This window comes from Ciona robusta, chromosome 7 (assembly GCF_009617815.1).
Source record: "Ciona robusta chromosome 7, ASM961781v2".
In the NCBI taxonomy this organism is placed as follows: Eukaryota; Metazoa; Chordata; class Ascidiacea; order Phlebobranchia; family Cionidae; genus Ciona; species Ciona robusta.
Genome location: NC_143241.1, coordinates 2899759 through 2922681, shown reverse-complemented (window position 1 = coordinate 2922681; position 22923 = coordinate 2899759). Strand labels below are relative to the sequence as shown.

The 22923-nt window shown below is 36.2% G+C and overlaps 3 protein-coding genes across 3 annotated transcripts; all 3 read left to right on the top strand.

Annotated features, from left to right (window-relative positions):
* Positions 1-4467: 4467 nt before the first annotated feature.
* On the top strand, positions 4468-5368 carry LOC149733760 (small nuclear ribonucleoprotein Sm D3-like). The gene has a single exon (XM_089881990.1). It carries the CDS (start codon positions 4575-4577, stop codon positions 4965-4967), a length of 393 nt encoding a protein of 130 aa, XP_089738116.1. The 5' UTR covers positions 4468-4574; the 3' UTR covers positions 4968-5368.
* Positions 5362-7375, top strand: LOC149733759 (fas apoptotic inhibitory molecule 1-like). The gene is made up of 5 exons (XM_089881989.1): positions 5362-5530; positions 5588-5663; positions 5852-6004; positions 6622-6671; positions 6969-7375. The coding sequence occupies exons 1-5, from the start codon at positions 5408-5410 to the stop codon at positions 7110-7112; spliced, it is 546 nt and encodes a 181-aa protein (XP_089738115.1). The 5' UTR covers positions 5362-5407; the 3' UTR covers positions 7113-7375.
* A 4374-nt stretch (positions 7376-11749) lies between these two features.
* On the top strand, positions 11750-22657 carry LOC149733758 (uncharacterized). The gene is made up of 19 exons (XM_089881991.1): positions 11750-11910; positions 12176-12350; positions 12524-12695; positions 12823-14442; positions 14707-14893; positions 15176-15317; positions 15456-15536; positions 16202-16329; positions 17581-17652; positions 18109-18259; positions 18539-18713; positions 18997-19090; positions 19483-19654; positions 19868-20002; positions 20255-20379; positions 20526-20566; positions 20654-20801; positions 21195-21343; positions 21603-22657. Exons 2-19 carry the CDS (start codon positions 12207-12209, stop codon positions 22331-22333), a joined length of 4467 nt encoding a protein of 1488 aa, XP_089738117.1. The 5' UTR covers positions 11750-11910; positions 12176-12206; the 3' UTR covers positions 22334-22657.
* The last annotated feature ends 266 nt before the right edge of the window (positions 22658-22923 follow it).

Below are 22923 nucleotides of genomic sequence, written 5' to 3'. Positions count from 1 at the left end.
AAAATTTGTTGCAAATGTGGGAACTTTTAAAGTTGTTAATAGCTGTGGTGGATAAATTGCCTGCACAAAATGTAAAAGCACCATCAGTACCATCAACCAACGATGTTGATGCGATTTCCGGATCTGTAAATATTGTTTCGCTTCCTTGTATATCTGTCAGTAACAGTTTCATGTCGGACTGAATGTATGAATAATGAGCCAGGCATGCAGCCTTTTCATATGTTGGCGAGAAAGAGGCAGCAGCTAAGCACATCTTTCCATCATTGCAGAGGAACTTTATAAAGTCACCTTCTATGTATTCTTCTATAGTGACAAAATCCTCTGAATTTGTATCCTGACCCAAGTATATTTTATTATATTTTGGAAAGTGGCCAAATTCTGAAGCTTTTCCCAACTTCTCTACTTTCATTTTCATTTTTTGTGCCCAGTGAGTAGCCAGTGTGTGTGCTTGAACTATTTTTTTTGTATGTTCCTGACAGGTTTGGTTTATTGCTTTGATTGTAGGTAATGTAGAGGAGAGATACCGTTTCAGTACCCAAGTTCCTTGAAATTCCCTGGAGACAGTAAGAGGCTTTGCTTTATATGCTTCTCTGAATGAACCTTGTCCGAAACTTCTGGCTCCAACATCAAATTTTACCGTTTTGCCGTTGTTAAACCAGACCATATTAGGAATTTTCAATTCATATATCTGTATTGTGCAAGGTTTAGAAGTTTCAATTACGCGTCCAAGACGAATCATTTCCAGAACGGAAAGACTTTTAGGCACAACTGGCAATGCACGCGACGCCGGTATTATCGTCGTGCTGGAACACTGGCCTATTTTTGGTTTCTTGCGAGGGTGTAGAAACGGTAACTCGTCAGACTTCTGTAGGTCTACTTCGTTTTCATCTGTTTCCGATTGGACGAATCGTATGTGGAGGACGTTTAGATTTGTTAATTGATTTAACATGCTACATGACGGTCCTTGCTCACCGACGAGAATATCACATCTACAGGATTTTCCAAGTTGAAAGTGGTCGTAACAAGCTGTTTTGATGTTGTGCAGGGTAACTTCCTCATAGTGAAACGGTACAAACATGCGTGCACCTCGTCGTGGATATTTTTGAGCCTTACCGCAAACGTTAGGCTCGTATTGCTGTACAACAAGATGTCCATTTTTGATAAGCTTTTTCCACGATTCTTTCTTATTTTTGTCTGGTCTCCGTTTGTTCGACATTTGCTTATTAAATTTGCTCCACTGTTCTAGTTCTTCACATTTATCGGCCATTCTTTAATAATATCCAATCGTTTAATAAAACTTAACAGGATCTGTTTCTACTGCTGAATATTCAAACAGTTCACTGACCAATGCTTCCGCAAAGTTAAGGCAATGGGGAAATTGTTTCTGTTATCTCACAATGGGGAGTATTAGCGTGACATTGATAAATTGATTCTCCAGTTATAGATCATTAGGCTGAGGAATGATAATACTGTTCATTGGTCCTTCTACACTTTGTAAATGGATAGCTACCTGATCACGGCATACCATTACGACTTGACTGTATTTTTTGAACCCAATATACATTAGTACAATTAACGCTGTACTATCAAAATACTTTATTTCGACATGGCGTAAGAAAAGGCGGTACGGTATTCCTTTATCTGGTGACCAGCAAAAATTGTGGTCTCAAAATGTTCCTTGGTCTCACTGATACCCGCTATATATATAGTTTTTTTGAACAAAGTCGAGCGTTCGTTTCGTAAATTAATTTTAACAAGCGAAAAGAAGCTTCGTCGCCGTAATTCACCTGCAATGCGTAACCATTTGTTACGTCTAAATAGCAACATATGACGTCACAATAAGGATATGTTACGTCGGATATGGCACATTATATTCTTGTTTTTCGCACAGTTTTGTGTTGGTAAAACCGCAATATATAAAAAGACTAACAGCGATTTCACCCAAGGGAATTGCTTGAATATGATGTCATTCGATTCAGTGATGCAATGCAAAATAACGAGTTTACGTACTGATAATTTCACTGAGTTTTATTTGCTAAATAACTCATTAAAGTAAATACATAATGTAGATTGTAGATACGCCTAACTCTACATCATTATTGTTTATCAGAAGGACGTACAATCCAATATGGTAAGTATAAATGAAATACAACGGTAACACTGCACATGGCACTCCTCGCCCACGGCGCGATTGAATTTCATTTTCGTTTTTTTTTCGTTGGCACTCCTCGGCCACGACGCGAAAAGCGAAATTGATTTTCATTTTTTTTCGTTTTCAATTTCATTTTCGTTTTCAATTTCGTTTTCATTTTTATTTTCATTTTCGTTTTCATTTTCATTTTCGTTTTCATTTTTATTTTCGTTTTCGTTTTCATTTTTATTTTCGTTTTCATTTTCGTTTTCATTTTCGTTTTCATTTTCAATTTCATTTTCGTTTTCATTTTTGTTTTCGTTTTCATTTTTATTTTCGTTTTCATTTTCGTTTTCATTTTTGTTTTCAATTTCGTTTTCATTTTCGTTTTCATTTTCGTTTTCAATTTCGTTTTCATTTCCGTTTTCAATTTCAATTTCGTTTTCAATTTCATTTTCGTTTTTTTTTTGTTTTTTTTATTGTTAAGAGTTAAAAAAACGTGTGGCAACACTGGGCCACCATACAGTACTTTCAACTGTTCATTTTTAATCTTAGCAGTGTCAATCAGAGCGTTAAAAATACAAAAAATACTCCTAAAAACAATCAACCACAAAGTAACATCCGTGGTAACTCGTGAGCTGGCACAAGGTGTATCAACACCTGTGTTATAACGACTGTCGTTTTGGCCATGCGAGGATAAAGTATGTTACATTTATTTGTTACAAACGGACTCTTGTGTCTATCAGATATGTTTCGGAAGAAAAGGATTTGTTTCGCCGTCGAACAAATATTTAGGCAAATTTCTTATCGAAGACAAAATCCCAAGAAATGCTAATAACTCAGCCATGTATAAGAAAATGTCTATTAAGTCAGCCATGTTATCAAAACTCGCTTTAACCATCGGTTGGGACTATATGGTTTCACCGTATATAGAAAGATGGGAGAAGATGGGACACCTTTTTATTCCATTTCCTCGTACATTTTGGTAGTAAACAAAGAACATTTAAAGAATTATAAAACCTTGATCTCGCGACTTTCATAGACCGTTGTTAATTCCCCCCAGCCCACTATATTACATAAAATTACATCTCGATGTACAAGGTTTCATGTAGACGAAACGTGGAGAGTCGACTTATGCTATCTGTCCGGGATTTCGAATGGCACAGCGTGCTATAAACAGCCACAATAAAACACTAAAATTTTTAATACTATACTCTGCACTGACCAAAAAAGCCCCGTTGAAGATGTCTATAAAATAAAACTTGTTTGTGACTGCTGTATTGCCGACTTTGTTCAACCTAAAGTTACAAAAATAAAAATTTCAGCATAATAATAAAACTTTAAAATGCGTCCGAACTTTTACAAGAAGTAAGATAAAAACGTGATGATATTGCATATACCTGTACGTGGATGCTAGTTCAACACTTATCACTGTATACATGTTGTAAATATTATTACTTGTAGTGATGCTGGGTTTCACTATATAGCAAAGTACCCAGTGGTCCAGCCATTGTGTTCATATAGGGACCAGTTCTCACGTGCTTGTTTGTTTTAAAAGCTCTTTACTCCAACCATATTAACTATATGAATAAAACAAGAGGCGTGCGTATATGCACGTTAAATCTAAGTTTTATGGAACAAAAACACTCTGAAACAAACCATGCAAGAGTGAGTTTTCTTGTATATGCGTCTTCGTTTATTATTGTTTTCGGGTATTCATTATTTCGTATTTCGGTGGACAAATATGTTGTTGAGTGGGAAGATGAGACACTTTTTCATTCTGTTTTCTAGTCCCATTTGGTAGTAAACAAAGTAGATTCAATGAATTATAAAACCGCAGCCTCACCACTCCCGTGCCCCATACACCGTTGTTAAATGTTTAAAACACGATTAGGATATTTAGATATTACGTGCTAAAGGTGTCTCGTCTTCCCCCACCCTACTATAACTTAATTTGTTTAGTAATAAGCGTCTTATCAAATCTAAGTTTCTTTGGAAATGCTAGGTCGTCCATTTTCTATATTTTTTCTCTATTTTGATAGCGATTACTCAGTACACAAAACGTCGTGGTATTTACGTAACTTGATTAGCAATGTGATAGTTTTTCTTTTTATTGGTGTCGGTCAAATTTCAAAAAGGTCAATTTTTAGGTTTGCACTAACATTTAAATATAAATGAGCATACGATCCATACCTAGTAAATTATTGTAATAAAATATAATTTCCTGCTGTGGAACAAACAGTTTTTAAACGCAGTTTGCTTCACACCCCATTCACAAGCCCAATGTTGCGCCGCATATCGACACCACGCGAATTCTTTACTCACCTCTCATCTACTTTAAAGATACGAAAAGACTACGCATAAAGCAATTGTGGTTACCGCCGAAAAGAGTAAGAACGGAGCGCGTTGGTTTTGAACAGTGTAAAGACATTTACCGTTGAACATGTCTATTGGCGTACCGATTAAAGTTTTGCATGAAGCAGAAGGCCACGTGGTTACATGTGAGTCTGCCACTGGTGAAGTTTACCGAGGAAAACTGATCGAAGCCGAGGACAATATGAACAGTCAAATGCAGGATGTAACGGTAACGTATCGCGACGGAAGAACGGCTCAACTGCAGAACATATACATACGAGGGAGCCAAGTTCGGTTTATGATCTTACCGGACATGCTCAAAAATGCTCCTATGTTACGTCACCAAAAGGGTGGAACAGCCGGGAGGGGAAAAGCGGCAATTTTAAAGGCGCAAGTGCGCGGCAGAGGAAGAGGCGCTCCAAGAGGAGGCGATCGTGGTGGCTTCCGTGGCGGCTATGGTGATCGTGGTGGCCGATGGTAGATTTTAAACACAGTCAGTTTGGATTTTTACACAGACTTGTGGACCAACTTACTGTCCAAGAAATGTTCTTGGATCATTTTTTAAACAAAAAATGGGACGTAACAAATGTGATACTTTTAAATCTAAAAACATTGATGAAACTGGTCATATAGTTGATTTATTACTTTACCAATCATATTGGCAATGTTAAACTATTTTCCCATTGTGTAATATGATTCATTTTATTTTGGTAAAATTGTGTTGACTAAAATACGGTTATTTTAATATTTCTCCAAATACGTCTTTTTTATAATGGAGATCATTGCTGTAATAACATCATCAGTAATTTTCACATTGCTGCTTTGTGCTTTACATTCATTTTTGTCAGCCAAATGACAACTGGTTCATTTTGTATCACATAGGTGTAAGGCTAGTTGCGAGTGGTTTAATTATTTTTACCAATGGCTCGTAGCACCACCGACCTTGTTGCAGTTTGGGACATAGCTTTGAGTGATGGAGTTCACAAAATAGAGTTTGAACATGGGACCACAACAGGAAAACGAGCGATTTATGTTGACGGACAGGTGATACTTTGAATGCGCTTACTTGAGCTCTGTTTTAAAACAATAAATTATTTTCAGACGAAGCTGAAAACAGAGTGGTTGTTTAAGTTGGTTGGTAAAGAAGATTTTACAATAGGAAAGCAGAATGTAAAAGGTTGACATTATTTTTACCCTTGTTACTTTTACTTTACCCTTTTCTTTCATATGACATGAACAGTGTAAAACACAAAAAGTCGCTCGTTCACCTGCCATACTCTGCAGACTGGCTTACAACCAGATATTAGTTTTTGACCCTTGTTTATAGTTTATGTACTATTTTACTTATTGTGGTTCTACTTTCAGCAAGTATACACATCGATGCTTGCAGTGGGTTTGCATATGAATATACGCTACACATACAAGGGAAAAGCTTAAAGAAGTTCATTGAAAATAAAAGCAAAACTAGCAAAAGTTGGGAGTTTAAACTAGATGGCAAGGACACCAGAGTTGTTCTAGGTACAGGAGTTTCAATCAATAGTTATAATGTTGTTTTAAGCTTCATATTAAATACACTTTACCTAATAGAGAGCCCGACAAAGCCAAAATATTGCGGAGGCGAAACTATTTTATACATATTATGAATGAATGTAAATGAATGAATGAATGTAACTTACTTTATCCTCGCGTGGTCGGAAAACGACAGTCGTTATCACACGGGTTTAACACCTCGTTCCAGCTTACGAGTTACCATGTATGTTACTTTGTGGGTAATTATTTTTTTTGGATTTTTTATGTATATCTGAAAATTTAGACAACCTATTAGTAACCACTGGGTTGGAGCAATTGCCGTTAAGTGTCTTGCCCAAGGACACATAGGCCCACAATGGTAGCAGCATTGAGCCTTGAACCCATTACCTCTGGGTTACAGGCAGGCGCGCTAACCACTATGCCATGGCGCCGGAAAATTATTGTTTTAAACTTTTATAATATATTAATATAGCTTTTACAAATTGATGGTGTTTTGAATGTCTAAGTTACTTCCCTGAGTGTTTTTTTGCCACTGACTACATGTGTCCATAATCAGTTAACTATAGTATGCATAATGCATATATTAATTCGATTTTCCTTTATAGAAAAAGATACCATGGCTGTCTGGTGCAACGGTCAAGAAATGGAAACGGCTGTAAGAATTTGCATATTCTGTATTGTGGTTAATATATATTTGCATACAACAATTCATGCTCATATTCATAGTAATAAATTAATAAGCATTGATTATACCTTAGGCTTCAACTCATAATTTATGTACCGAAAAAATGAACCAAAACCATTTTACACGTAATACCTCTAAAGATTAACTGATAATTTACATACTGAGAATGGACCAAAACTGAACAATTTTACACATATCATAGTAAATACTATTTCTAGTTAACATATTTTGCTTGAGGAGACAAAAACTGAAAAATTTTTCACGCAGGGTGAATTCACAGATGAAGGAACTGAAACCCATTTTGAAATAGGGAACCATTTCTGTTATATTAAAGCACTTTCAAGTGGAAAACGCAGAGATGGGATTCTTCATACTTTGTACTTAGACAATTGCCTATTGCCGGATAAATAATCTTCCTTAATCATTGTATTGTAAACTTGACGTACCTAGCAAAACCACTGGGTTTCTGTTTGTTCCTTGCAGTAGTGTTTAACGTTATCTTTAGTTTTTTTTCATGTATTATGGTGAAAAGTATTCATATAGGAATTCATGTCCAACTGTTGGTATTTTATCTGTGCTCAATTTTTATATTTTGTACTTTTTTGGTGTAAGCGCTTATTGTAGTATTCGACTGTTCGCATATGGTATTTTTATCAATAAAATTTATTTTTAAATCAGTTTAAATTAAAAGTGAGCGTAGGTAATTTGGCAACACATTCTGTAGAAAGTGGAGCAGTTAAATGTGTTACTGTGCAAGATGTACCAGCTTTCTAGGTCTGTTTGCAGTGAGAATAAATGGTATGTAAATGATACAATTAAATTACTCAATGGTCAATATACTTTAAAGCTCCTAGTTGAACCAAAAAAAAACATCCAAAACTGTATTGCTACCTAACAGTAAAAATGCTAAATCGTACCAATGTGGAAATAACAATAAAAAATTAAGCAAGATGGTGCATAAATAAATCAAACAAGAAAATAACATTTTTATTACGTCCATACTGTTTTATTTATACATTTATACAATAAGTCAATAATTTAAACATGTGATATGTGAATAAGGAAAAAGTAATGCAGTACCAGTTCGCAAAAAGAAAAATTTGATTGCTTTAGCGAAAAACAAAACAGGATAGACTTTTTACCGAGCAATTCAATCAAATAGAACAAATACAACAGCATGTGGAAAATTATTTTTAAAACTTGTTATTACATTCAGTTTATTAATTGTAACAGGAAAAACTATAAAGAAACACATACAACCAATAAAAAGGGTAAAACTTTAGATAGGGGACTAAGAAAAAGCAACAAATGTAACACAATAACACAACGCTATAATACAACATAATGGTACTATTTAAATGTAGTTCTAACTTGAACTTGTAAACAATATTAAATAAACCTTGGCATAATCATATTCTTACCATAACACTCTGTTAAATGGACCCGATTACCCGCCAAAAATAGTGATCAGTACATTCACCTTAACTTACATAAACACAAATCCAGAAACAGCGAGAACGTAAGCGATACAAAACAATATAATTAACAAAACACTGCACCAAGTAAAATAAAATTACCTATCCAATACATCTATCATATTAATAGATTACAAAATTTGATCAGTTTTGCTGTTTTACCGATGAAATTTAAAATTTTAGGGAGTGAAATACGTAATGTAATGGCACTAGCCAATCAGAATGGTCCATTGTGAGAGATCACGAGGACGAAGTCGTTCGGGTGAACCAGCATTCTCATGTCGCCATTGCCCGATCAGCGAACTGGTTCAAGCAAAGGGACTATTAAATGTTTGCTATTTGCTCGTTATGCACAGCATGTTCGTTAGATGTTAAGGTATCTATGGGTAGGATTTGTATTGTTGTTGAGCATAAAAACGTTTTTGGCAAGAAGTTAGCGAGGAATATTAGTAAAATCTGCAGTTATCGTCATTACGGCAAAGGGTGTTGTCACCGTGATGTAAAACGGCGAGACGTGGCTCGTCACGCTCGGCTGCTGTTCGATCACGTGAATAGGCGAGTTTCTTTGTAGTAATTGAGGGCGCTCACGCAGTTTCGGTGTAATAAGCATGTGTTCACAATGACAAAGTTATTACCTGAAATTTGTTTTTTGCTGAGTTGGCTTGTTTATACGGGTCAACGAACACACACATTCTAAGCATCACATACTTAGAGACACTTTATTGTATTGTAAACTGTACAGTTAACTGCATTTTATTTAAAAGAACTTAAATAAATTCGAAACATGATATTTAATTTATGAAAATGTTAGCCATTTTTAGTGCATATTTAAATTATTTTAATGCTTACTTAAAATTATTTACCCAATATTTTTATGAAGTAATATACACTGTGTTTGCATATTCAGAAAAAGGCGATTAGTGACCAGAATTCATGCATAGAATTACTTCTTACGTACTACTGTACTAGTCTAGTGTAAAGTTACAGTCACTGCCAGCAATAATTAGGTTTTATTTATTTTTTGTTACAGATTTTAAACTATATGCTAGGAACCATTTGATTTTCTGTAAAAAACAGTAGACATGGCATACATGTCTTGTGCAGCTGTGGTATCTAGCAAGCTAACTATACGTAATATTGGATCGGAATTACATAATATCGGGGATTATGAGAGGCTTGGACAGGTGAAATGAAATCTTAGGCTTCGCAGTAAATGATGTTAAAAGCATCTTGGCATGGAATATCCAAAACAATCTGAATGATGTACAAACGCATGCAATCGATGCTGGTATATGGATTGTAACATCAATATGAATTTTAGTTAAAACAGTGGCCTTAAACACAAGAAAGTTAACTTCTAGGTATCTATATGTAATAAAGTGAAATTCCTGATCACTAAATATTTCTATTTTCCATCTTGAATGTGAAAGGACTTTTTTCTGTGGAATCTTTTACAATCTTCGGTACGAATTGCAATTTGCAACTGTTTTGGTTCAGAAGGCATTTGTTTGATTGTGGGTAAAAATGAGGTTTTGGATTGATTCTAAATAGATGTACTGTTTTTCATGAACAGTAAATAGCCCATTGCAAAACCAATTGAATTTATTTAGTGCAATGTTAACCTTTAATTAAACTTTCAGACAGTACAGAAAGAAGTTTTAACAAGAATAGCTTATGGCTAGGTCAGAAAATTAAATTATTTGGGTATTGTACTATCATTTAAGGTTTCTTGTTGATATTCACTTGTGTTTCAACTTTTATTATTGGCAATGTAGGTGTAGGTTTCATAAAGGTACCATGAAGCTGCTACAGAGTCTAAGATAAGTGCCACTATTTACATTAGCCAATATATTTAGTCTCTGTGTGGTTTCAATCAATACACCTACAGTGTCACGTCCATTTCATTTTCATGTGTTTTTTTAAAGTCATATAAACCACTAACCAGGTACCAGTTGATGTATTCTTGAATACCTCATATTTATTACATTGATTGTGTAGTGGTCTCATTTGACTTTATGACAGAAGATGTATGAAACATTCATGATAACTTTGCACCTGATGTTACCACAAACTATACTGTAATGTTCATTGTATATTAGCCTTGTGTGATACATGGTAATCCATTTCACAGCTTAGCGGTAAAATATGGTACTAAAGTTTTGGTAAAGCAGCCACAAAAATGATAACATTAATGTACCTTCTAGCTTGTAACATCGTTGGCGATTTTGTTCTGGTAAAAGTGTCCAAACTTAAAAGTATTAATATATGTAAAAGTCTTTGGTGCAAAATCAGTTTCATGCTTTATTTAACAAAGCTTGTTTTATAAAAGTGATCGCTATCAGTATAATGAGGAACATGGTCTCATTGTTTACCATGACGTCATAACATCCCGCGAACAATTTTACTTGTTATCAAACAGCGTCTAAATCTTTCCCAATGCTCTCCCGTTTGGATAACACGTGGTGCACAACTCGTTCGTTTGCCCTTGAGTGTAGGATTGCACCATCGTTGCGCTATGCTCATACACCGCTTTCTTGTTTCTTTTATTGCTCTTCTCCGCACTCGAGTAATTGCCCAGGCCGTTGAAGAAACCTTATCCAGTTATGCTATACCTTTTCCCAGTAGAACAAGTTGTGGATTCGCGGGACGTATTTAAGTGCTACATATATTTCGTATTACCCAAAGTGTGCATAAATGCTTCGTGTGAGAATCTGAACACTGAACTTTATTGCATCTTGTCCAGGGCTGTTTAGCTTGCGTAGTTAATCGCACCTGCCGGATGCACAGGCGCAGCAGTCGAAATATTTCCTGAACTAATGAAATGCTAAACTATATTAACTTATTTATAGTCTGTAGAGGGCTGACGTAGTGCTTTTTATTTTGCCCTAATTGGAGTTATGTAATTTTTCTTAATACTTTATTTGTCCCTGAAACATGCACCCTGAGATCATTGGCACCCTCGTATGAATAGCATGTACTTTCGTGAAGTGTTCTTGAGATATAAATCTCGCATGCGAAATAATGTCGCACTGTCGTCCAGCTAAATCACTCTTCGTAAGGCCTCGCACATAACACGCACACGAACTGTTATGTTTTCATTTATGGAGTAAAATGTGCACGTGTTACTCACAACCTGTTTTTCTCGCGCTGTTTTTCGCACACACACACAAACAAAACGTGCGCCTACCGCACACACACACGCACACAGAGAAGAAGGAGCGCGCGTTGAGAGCACATAGCATAAACAATACGTATTCGAGCCCACGAGGCGATGCGGCAACGTATTGTGTACGAAACAGTTTCCAGTTCTGGGGAGCAACACAGAGACATCTGTCAATACAAGGGCAGATGTCTGGATATTAAATGAATGTTTAAGACATTTTAAATTGTTTAATATCAGGCAGAATTTGAGAAGTTTATAATAACTATAAGCTTGATTGTCAAGCATAAGCACAGTTTACCTGCTAAGCTGTATAAGTGCATCATATCTAATTATTATTAATTTACATACTTTTAAAGGATGTCTTTTCGTATTTTGCCTCTAATAATGATTTTATCTTTTAAATACTCCACAGGTATTTAGTTGTATAGTGTGATTACCTTAAACAAACACAAGGCTTCAGGAATATAATACAATACAAGATAACTTCAAGGTGCTTCAAATATACGATACTTTGCAACAGACATTATCAATACTGGTGATTCAAACGAATATAATGATTTTCGTGAACCAGGTAAGGCTATACTAAAACTTAAGGAACCCTGTTAATCTTGTATTCTTATTCCTCATACGGATGTGAAATAAATAACTACATGAGCTCTATTTTTATATTCCAATCCATAAAGCATGGTTTTATGTAGGACTCTTGGTAAATAATCTTAATTAATTACAAAAGAAAGCACTTATTTTGGAGGACTGTTCTACCCTTAAAAATTAAATGTGTCATGCTTAATTTGCATCACATTTCATAAATTTTTAATTTGATTTATTTCTCGCAGTGAATTTCGCTGTTTGTCCGTAATATGACGAATGGACAATAGTTCTGAAAAGAAGATGGCCCCGGCCCTTCACAACACTGAGCACGAGCCTGACACAATTAAACATTGCTTCAAGTTGCCTCCCGACTCCCCAGAATCTGCGCTAACTGTTCGAAATGATACGGTTTATACAAAGGTCAACTTTCTATTTTACTTAGTGTTGAGTTTAAGTCTATCTATACTAAATGGGTGAGGTCCTTGTCATGTAACTTATATTTACGTTCAATTTGGCCCAATACCCCAACACCCAGGCGGATTATGTCAGTCTTAAAAATGAGCTATATTTCTAAACAAAGCTTTAACTTCCAGATGAATGGATCCTACTCACCCTTAAGCCCAGTATCAGATGATGTACATGAATCTGCAACACCTGATGTGCAAGATGAATTCAAGAGTCGACCAATTAACCACAAAACTCCAGTAGCTGTTCCACCATATTCAAACCATGGTGGCTCAGGAGACTTTGTCACTCGAAGTGAAGGTAAACATTTTTAATTATTTTCTAAATGTTTAGAAATACAGATGGTTTTATCGTAATAAAAGTCATGGTCACCTGTGTAAAAATGTAGTTTTACACCATGTGTTTAATTATTTAAATTTTCATTTAGAGCATGGAACGAGAACATTACAGAAGACAGAGGAATGTCAGTCTGTTGCCACGCACTGTGGAGATGGATTGGTATCCACCAGGAAATCTAACGGTTGGCCAAAGAAATGTTCATCTGAACAGTCGGAAGTTATTGCCAAAGTTAACGGAACAAATAACCACGCTACAGATGTCATAAATTCAGAAACGAATCAAGAAAAATTAACAGTGAACGGAAATTCTCATGAAACTAATACATCTTTGACTCCATCCTCTGATAATAACCTGGAAACTAAAACTACAACCTCCCTAATTATTACACCAGTGTCAGAAGCTGTCACGGTCAGTTCTGCAAGCACTGATATGTCCATATCTGTGGATATGAACACCGCACCACACCCACAAACTGACTACCCAATTATCAATGAGTCATTCGGCAAAAACTCCCAAACCGCAACTGATGTTACATCTCAGGGAACGTCTACATCTGTGTCTGCAAATATATTGAATAATGACTCTGTTCCTATGGATATCTCTGATACCAACGTTCCGCAAACAGTTCCTTCTTCAGACATTGAAACCTTAAAAACAGCAGACATTGAAACCTTAAAAACAAGTTCTCCAGCAGAACCAATGGACACTTTAACAGTAACCGCAGCTGCACCAACCACAGAAACTTTGGATGTACAAACAAGCTTTTCAAGTGACAGAGATGCGACTCTACTTGCTTCAAACAGGCAAACAGAAGCTTCCGTTGTTGCAGATGTAACAAGCATAAACAGTCAACCATCAAGTACAGTTAGCATGGTCCCATCTCTTTGTCTGGCTGCAGGAAGCAGTGAGGCGACCCACATGGTTAGCCAAGCTGAAACTGTTTTAACATACAAGGCACGTTCCCCAATCTCTTCACACTGTGTTTATGATAGCAAACTGGAGAATGTGGAGCAGCCGAATGAGGCAAAACCAGACCTAGTAGCGGACTTAAAAGTGCCAGACCTTCTGGGTCTTGCTCGTGATTTAATAACGGGCAATCACATGCAGCATCTCCCTTTGAAGCTTACCAACACTCTACAGGAGTTGGCAGCTTCATTAACGAGAGGTCAAAGTGAAAAGGTTGAACCAACCGACTCCGTGAAACCTGAACTTCCAGCTTCACGTAGACGTTCCTCCAAGAGCTTGAACTTTGAGCCAGAAACACCGGAAACTGTGACAGGCATCACGAACATGGCTGAAATTCGTAACCAACACCTATTACAACATGCGGACGTTGTAAGGAGAAGAGTCTCCTTAGAAGGTCGGCTAAATTTACTTTCACGCCGTTTAAACCGTATTCGTGCAGCCAGCTTCTGCAAGCACCTCTCCACCGAGTTATCTGATGTATCAGATTCGGTAAAGCCAGAAAAACACCCAATAAAATCTTCTCCAATAAAGACGAGCCTTGTTGCTAAGGACCTCGAAGTGTGGAGGAATATTTTAAGCCGAAAACTTTCAGATCGTAGACCATTTACTTCAGATGGTCAGTCATTTAATGGTGCTCTGTCATCAGAAAACTCAGGTTTACTGCATTCTAACAATGCTTTATTAAGTGGAGTAGCCAAGCCTGTTGGACTGGAGCTTTATAAGCAGATCAGAGATCGGACAGGTAAATAAACTGCTTTATATGTTTTATTCTTGTAGTTTTATTACTTTTCGGCCACAATGTATGCTAGTATGCACTATGCACATTAAAATAAATCACAATTTCCATAAGGTTTTATATATACATATATATATTTGTGTTTTATTGCCTATATTCTTTAGTCTTGACAATATATATATACTTAAGTAACTTAACATATAGAAAACTACTTCAATTTATAAACAACCAGTTAGTGTGACTTTATCTTAACATTCCATTATTTACAAGGTCTTGTGAAAAAGGAACTTGACCACCTGACCAAGGTTTTTGATGGAGATGTCACAGATAGCAGTTCAGATGAAGAAACCACAGATACTGTGTATCGGGGTGGGGAGTGTATTTATCCTTGTAATGTGAAGAACTCATCCACCACACAGGGTGGGCACTTGAACTTAAAAGAGCGGAAACGCTGTGTGTAAGTACATTTACCGCTATTTTATTCTTTAACAATCTGTAAAGTAATATTGCCAATTAAAATAGCCTAACTTGTATTCTTAAAATCTTAGTTAAATTCGGTGTATGTTTGGTTAATGTTTATTTAAGTCATAATTGTACTTTTTCAATTGCAATTTAGGAAATTTATCATCATTTTTCTATTTTGTAAACATGTTTAAAGGCTTAACAGAGTGTTGCTATGTCTTCTAACTTCAAATTTGAATATGCATTGAAGTAATATGCATTGCGTTCCCCCACACAGAACATCATCAGCATCATGGCGTTGGGCGAACGAACGCACGTCAGTTGCCAAACGATGGACTTGGTTGCAAGCGCAAGTTTCTGATCTTGAGTTCAAAATCCGACAACATACTGAAATGCACAGGCAAATGCGACTTGCAAAGGTAGGAACCCTTTGGCAATAAGACCTGAAGTTTGCCATAGTAAGCTATTTTACAGTCATGGTATATTAAACTAGATTTTTTGCCCTTTTATTACCACAGATATTTGTATAATCATTATATTTATGAATGTTTGTACAGGGTGAGGCTGTTTTCTGTGAGCAACCCCCTCATACTTCACCTGTTTCTGTGTCGGATATAACAATCCCTGCCAACACCCAGGTCAGTAAACTTACATGATGGTTTTCGCACCAGAGACATGGGATATGGACCTATGGTTGGTTCTTCAACCATATCTCATGTTATTACTTGTTTAATTAATGCAATAACAAGTGTTACTCTGTTATGTAGCAAAACTATTCACAAAGACAAAGTGAATCTTGACCAATTTCAGGACATTAATACATGCATACCGTATCCATGTTATATGCTTATGGTTGTTCGCTTATACTTTTTTGTATACTATAGTTTTAAATAATTTCCCCATGTGAGTTTGTAGCTAGAAGATGACATGTCTACTTTGCATGCGTTTCATACCTGCTTCCTGTTATATACTACTACTATATCAGGAAACAGTTTTTTGTTTCTAGTTTCATGACTGTTGTTTTCCGTGGCATTTTAACAACCTGGCAATGCAATATTGTGCATTGTGCTATTCATCCACATTGGTGGCTCATTTTATGATCATAGGTTAATTTAACCTACATTTCAAATAATAAAAACTGTCTAACATCATTTGCAAATTCTATATTATACTTTTTCAGCCATCCGCTCAAACTGTTTTTTTTTTGTAGTTTAGGTATTGTGATGAAAATATTTGTTATAAGATTAAAAGCTTTAATTAAAAAAGATTGCAAGAAATGAAGAAATTTTCATTTATATTTCAGAGTGGCAGTCAATCCCCCACAACACAAATAGATTCAAAAATTTCCACTAACAAGGGTGGCAACACTGATTCACCATCTCCCTTCAACGTCACCAAGCTTGTAAACAACGTGCATCGACAAACATCTAAGTAAGATGCATTACCTTTAATAATCTTAATATTACATTTACATTATTGTAAATATCAGTGGACCTAGGTATTCAGTTATATAGACTTGTTTATTCTGTTGTCAATTTAATTGGATATTCTTGTAATTTTGTTTATAATTTAATGTTTAACGTCAACTATATATATATATATATATATATATGTATGTAGACTTGTTTTTCCAATTTTCTGGGAACCCCATTCATCTTTTTGTATTTTCGTAATATTGGTTAATTTTCACATTGTCCATCTGTGTATGAACTGTAGCTTATAATTTTTCTACAATATGATTGTTGGTTCAAGTGTGTTTGCATCTTTAATTCTCCTACATGTGAAATGTTGCATCTTCTTAAATTCTTCTTCGATCATGGTACATGGTATGGTACACTCAGACACACAACAATTAATTATTCACAAAATCCGGTATCTGATTAGAGATTGGTATTTGTGTTCTTACTGCATTGTAAATTGTGTAAGTTAGATGTTGAACATTTGTAGCACAGCAGGTTGTTTATTATTTAATTATAATTTCCACATTTTATTCAAAAGAATGTTAAACGAAACATTGAAAATTTCTTTGATTGATATTTTATGTGTAACTGGGTAACATGGGTGTTGCATGGCAGCCAGAGGTTTTTCACAGCAGTTAATATTTAACTTTTCCCTCATTAAACATTATTTACTCACATTCTTACTCCTGGGTTATTGTACCCCAATGTGATGGAACTAAGACTCAGCATGTTGTATTGGTTAATCCACTGTCATTTAACTTACAAAGTATTATCCTTCTTTGCACAGCATGTTTTTGATGTTTTGGATAGCTTTAACCCAGAGATTTGGGAACCTATGGCTTGCCAGCCAGATGTGGCTTTTTTTGTAAGGGCATTTGGCTTATTTCTTACCATAATTAATATGTGTACATATAAAACTTTTGTAATTTTCTAAAGTAACAAATTATTTGTAACAATCCTGTAGTAGAGTCAGGTATTATTTCTGTTGTTTGCGTTTGTTTACCAAGCTATTTCTTAGAATCAGTTTTTGAAGAAATTTTCTCACTAGCGAAATATTTTATAGCTCTTAGTCCTTAGTACATTTTAAAATATGTAGCTTCAATGGCTTATTGAGGTAAAAAGCTTTATTACCCAAGTTCTAACCCATGAACGTCGAACATATATACCATGGTTCATACCCCACCTTATGCAAACATAATTAAAACCTCATTTATCGTTACAGCTTGTTGGATAACCTTTCCCCACTTTCTGCAAGGACTCCTTCACCTTCAGAAAAGTGTCAAGATGTAAAAAGGTAAATAATTGTCATTACTATAATACTATTGCTTCAGCCTCATGTTTGTATTCCATTACCTAAATGTTCAATATGACTATGGATCCCATACGCATACCTTCTTTATTTCTATGTTTTTTTCTTATTTTCAAGGTCTGCGTCTTGGAAAGTAATATTGTACCTATGTGTGAGGAATATTCTTATTTATATTTTTATATTTTTTAACAAAGCAATATGAAAGACTAAAACAAAATAATTATTACCCTAAATTTCCTGTACGAAAGTTTTTGTCATAAAAACAGAAATTGTTAAAGCAGATAATAATAAATACAATTTGGTGATAATGATTTGACATTTCTCATTTTATTAACCCTCATTAAAAACTGTGGATTTTTATGGAAATTCTAATCGCCCTAATTTTTGTTCTATGATAGTGTACAACATCATATAGCATTTAATCCAATAATTTGTTTCTAGTGCCACCCCTGAGCCTACCGTAGAAGTTCCACCTACCCACCAACCCACCAGTGGCTTTAACCACTCATCTGCACGCACACGACCTCTCCGAAGCAAATTACGAAAGCGTCGAATTGTGTGTCCGCCCAACATAGAATTCCTCAACAAAAAGGTACGATCTTATGGCCCATAAACATAAAACTATTACACATGACCATGTAGCTCTCTAAATGCCTTCTTATTCCCCTCTTTCATACTGTTAGTAATGATAAATCATTGATTTTTGGAATGAAACCTCAGTTTCCACCATTAACCCCACAGCCATGTCAATAGTAATCCAACTGTCGTACTTCTTCACTGTCACATCTGAAATATTGACCCATATCAAGCTAAAGGCAGCACCCTTACAAAACTTATTCTATTAACTCAACTTAATATTTACTTATTCCAGAGCTTGAAACCCCCTCGTATTCCCAATGATGGTAGCATCATGTGCAGCGAGTTCGAGAAGCAGACACCATTCCAACGTTGTGATGGAAGATTCCTTCATCCGATGCCTGCTTCGTTCAACACACGAGCTGCCAACCACGATCACTCTTATCACAAAACATTATCTTCTAAACAAGGTAAGAAACTTGATTCAATATTATACTTGTATTGATCCTGTAAGTGCAGTGCGTCATGCGCCCATGGCTGCCATGTTTAATGTAAAAGCCCAAATTTGAATATACATCTACACTGGTGGTTAGTACCAATTTGATGACAGTAAAATTTTAAACTTACAAAACTTAGATAGGCAGGTAATAATACTCTAATTGTAGTTTTTGCTTTGCTTTACATTGCCGAAATCTAAAAAATGTTTTTTTCCATTTATTATTGGTATTTATTACTCAACTGTATTGCCCACAGATGTTCCGTTGTCTCTGAGGTTAAGCTCCTTCATGACAAACAACACCAAGTGGTACAAAGAGAAGAAGAGTGGGAAAGATAAACAGGAGAAGAAGTTAGTTTCTTTATTTTAACTCAAACCCGCACGCCATGTGTTCCTTAAAACTAATTATTTTCATTTGGTTTTTGTTCTGTTTTTTTTTTGAGGAAGTCTGTTTTTCTGACTCACTTAACTTATGATATTAGTACCACAGTAAGTACCGTTGTGCCATGGTCTGACCTGTAATTTATTGTCTTTTAACAGAATTGGTCAAATTACTTATATAGAGCTAATTTTTATGTATATATAACATATTATATGAAGATCACATTAACATTTTTTCTAATTCATTGGTAATTTGAACACTAAGAAGTTTTGACAATAGTCCCTACTTTTAATAATTTAGAACTTATTTAACATCAAAAACTTTCTTTAAACATCTAACCATCCTCCACTTTAGGAACAAGAGAAAAGCAGAAAGAGGCGAAACGGGAAGAGCGAACAAAAAATCGAACTAAATCGGCAAACGTGGTCCACGAAAGAAGTGATAAACTCATCCGTTCAATGAGCGCTCTTCAGAGGAATACGTCAATGGATGAAAGATCCTTCGAACCGAGGAAACGCAGAGGAAGTGTACAGGTAGGTTAATTTTCATAAAAATAGTTTTTTTTTAGGATAAGATTTGAACTTAGCTGAAAAAAAACAAAAAAGCATGTTTTTGCCAAAAAATTATAATAAAGAGCTTTGTCTTTTTAAATATTTGTAGGAATTTTAATTTAAACATTTTTTGCTTTTTTGTTCTTCTTTCCACATTTTTTCAGGAAACAAAAATAACTTAGTTTGTTAATGCAGTTGATGGCGGATTTCAACAAACGAAACCGAGTTGCTTCTGTTGATTCTGATGCAGAATTACATCATCATAGAAGTGGAGCAAGCACTCCAACTGAAGCTACACTTGGTCATTCGGGCAGCGGAATCCAACTTCATGTAAGAAAAAATTCTAATTTAAGTGTGTTTAAAATTGTCTTAGTTTTTTTATTTTTTTTTTAATGTAAAATTCTAAATTATGTCCGTTTTAGTATCTTTTTTAAAAATAAATTTTTTTCATATCATAAATCCAAATTCATCCTAACATTGCTGTATGTTTGTTTTTGGGTGAAAAACGATGTTTATTTTTAATCAAATTACCATCTGCGATGTTAGTTTTTATCTAGCACATAACATGCACAATATACACAGGCACTTATGAAACGCAAGCGAGCAGCCGATCAGGCTTACGATATAAACAACATCGTTATTCCACAACATGGCTTGACTGCCCCTCGTATTGAGAAGCTTCAATATAAGGAGATTCAAACACCAGGGTAAGAACTTTGCAAATTTTCTTAAAAGTGTAACTTTCTAAGACTTAAGATTTTTCGGACTGTTGACGCGTTACTGGGTTATACAGTTGATTTTGTTTTAAATTTTTTAATAAAAAATCGTTTTATCAACCGTTTATTCTTTCCAGTTGGAGACCCATACCAAGTGAAGAGGCAACAAAACCTACAGGTAGGCTTACTTTAACAGTTACAGCAATTACGAATGTTAAATAGTCTTCGCTGGCACAAAAGTATATCTTGATTTTATGTTCCCCAGATATTTCGCCGCTAGATGACGCTGAAGATGTGGTAGAAGACCTGCTCGACACTGCGTACCAGATCCGACACGATCGGTACGAGATATTGGAAAAAAAGAAGTATGTAGCTTACATGGAGTGGTCCATGAACAAAAAGAATGGCACACGGTAAGAAAATTAACTCATAAAACATAAATAATTCGTAAAATTACGGCAATTTTTTGCTTGTTTATTTATGAGTATGCAATACCACGATACCCAATATCAATAGTATTAAATAATCGTTAGGAATATATACGTTGGGCGGATAGTACTTTGACGATTTTGTTGCCGCAGTAGCGAATTAAGGTGGCTGTACAGTGTACACAGTATCCGAAATTCGTCCGTTTTGTCTGGATTTCGCTGCCGCATGCAGAACTCGGTAATGGGTTTGCATACGACTTCGCAAGCGAATTCGCATGCCGGATACTGTGTACAGTCACCTTTACGCGCAGTAATTGTCTATGACTGAGGTAAATTTTATTGCATATGTTATGACTTTAATATGTATATTATTACCAGGGTAATGAGTCGTGCCAACTTACCCACCACTTCACCCTTCTTTGATACCCCATCTTTGCGAGATAGCCCCACACCAAACATGGGGTCTCCGGAACTCCCCGTACCCAGCAGCCCTGAAGAAGCTAGCGGTGGTTCCCCTGCCCCTCTTGGTAATTTTTGCAAATTAACAATATTGTGTTTTATTTCGAATACGATAAGAAGATCAAGTTAAATAACAAAAGCAAAATAATAAAAACTTAATTGTAAAAATAAAAATTAATACGACAACATAAATAATTTAAAAAGGGCAAATTGCAAACAAAACAATGGTCGTTAAAATACCGATAAAACTACTTTATTAAAAGTGTTGTATAAAAATAAACCAGAGCTAAATATAATTACACGCGTCTGAAACAATCTTTCCTTTAGTTCGTTCAAGGAGATCTTCCTCCGATCACAACAACATCCAAAGAGCATCGGTGATGGTCACACCGATCCCGGACATGAAACCTCCATTGCGGGAGTCGCTTTCCTCGGAGGACGGAAGACCAGCTCGTGCTCGGCCGATGGAGGAGTCGTGGGCTGAACGTTGCTTTCCTCTCAACGATGAAGATTTTCACGAGTTAATGAAAACGCCAGTGGTCGAGAACACGCCTTCATTTAGCGGAGACAGCAGCAACCGGTTCCGGCCGATCGGACGCACCGGTCCCGATACGAACACAGCGTTCAAATACAAAACCCCGAAGTCAATCGACGGTTTGCCAGCTAAGCGTCGACGTACGGACTCCACTTTGTCGTCTGTATCTCGTGACGACGACAGACACAGCGATTGTTCTACGACTTCGTCTTATTCAGCGCGTCCTTCGACCGCGCACAAAGAGGTTTCGCCCACGCAGCCCCGTCGACACAAACCGACGATAAAGCCCGACTTCTACGTGTACAGCGACCTCGACACTGATACCGAGTCCCAAAGCACCGACTCTGCGGACGAGGAACCCCAAATATCAGGCGACGATCGTCCCGAGCCTTACCATCGCCACTCAACGAACTCAGCTCGCTGGTTCGCTAAGCCTGTAGACGGCCACGCGTCACCGCCAGTGCACAGGACTCCAACCGTGGAGCAGAGAGGTCCTTTGCTGCTAAAAATTAAAAAGAAATAAAAAAACACCACCATCACCTGCGCAACCACAGAGCACAGCAACCATAATACAAATCTCGCATTACTGCCACTATTCCTACCCATCCGCTCTGTCGTCATCATTTCCAAAGTACCATCTTCGACTGTGCCATTCTTTCAGTAGCTTTGCTTTCGACTACGATTTTTCTATTTCAAATTTTCGGGCTTGTACATCGTTTTTAGAAACAGTTCTTTAACCCTTTCGTGTGTTCGTATATTACGTACAGGCACGCAAAGGTTAAATCCTATGCGTAGATTAGTCTTGTTAAATCTTGTTACATGTTGCATTACAATTCAACGAACACGGCTCTTTTTAATTCTCCTTGAACCCGATTTCTTCCCGACCGAAGTAGAATATATTGAAGGTTTCTTTCTGTACAGTCATGCTTGGGAGAGGTCTGGAAACCGAGTGATGTCACTTCGACGTCGCTTTTACCGCCTCTCTAATTCCATATCTGCGCCTTTTTACCGCTCTACACAGTGGTTCTGCAACGGACTGGTTCTTTTAATACACTGCTTCGTGAATTTGTAGACGGTCAATATTTTTGGAAATTCACTCTATAAATGTTTGCG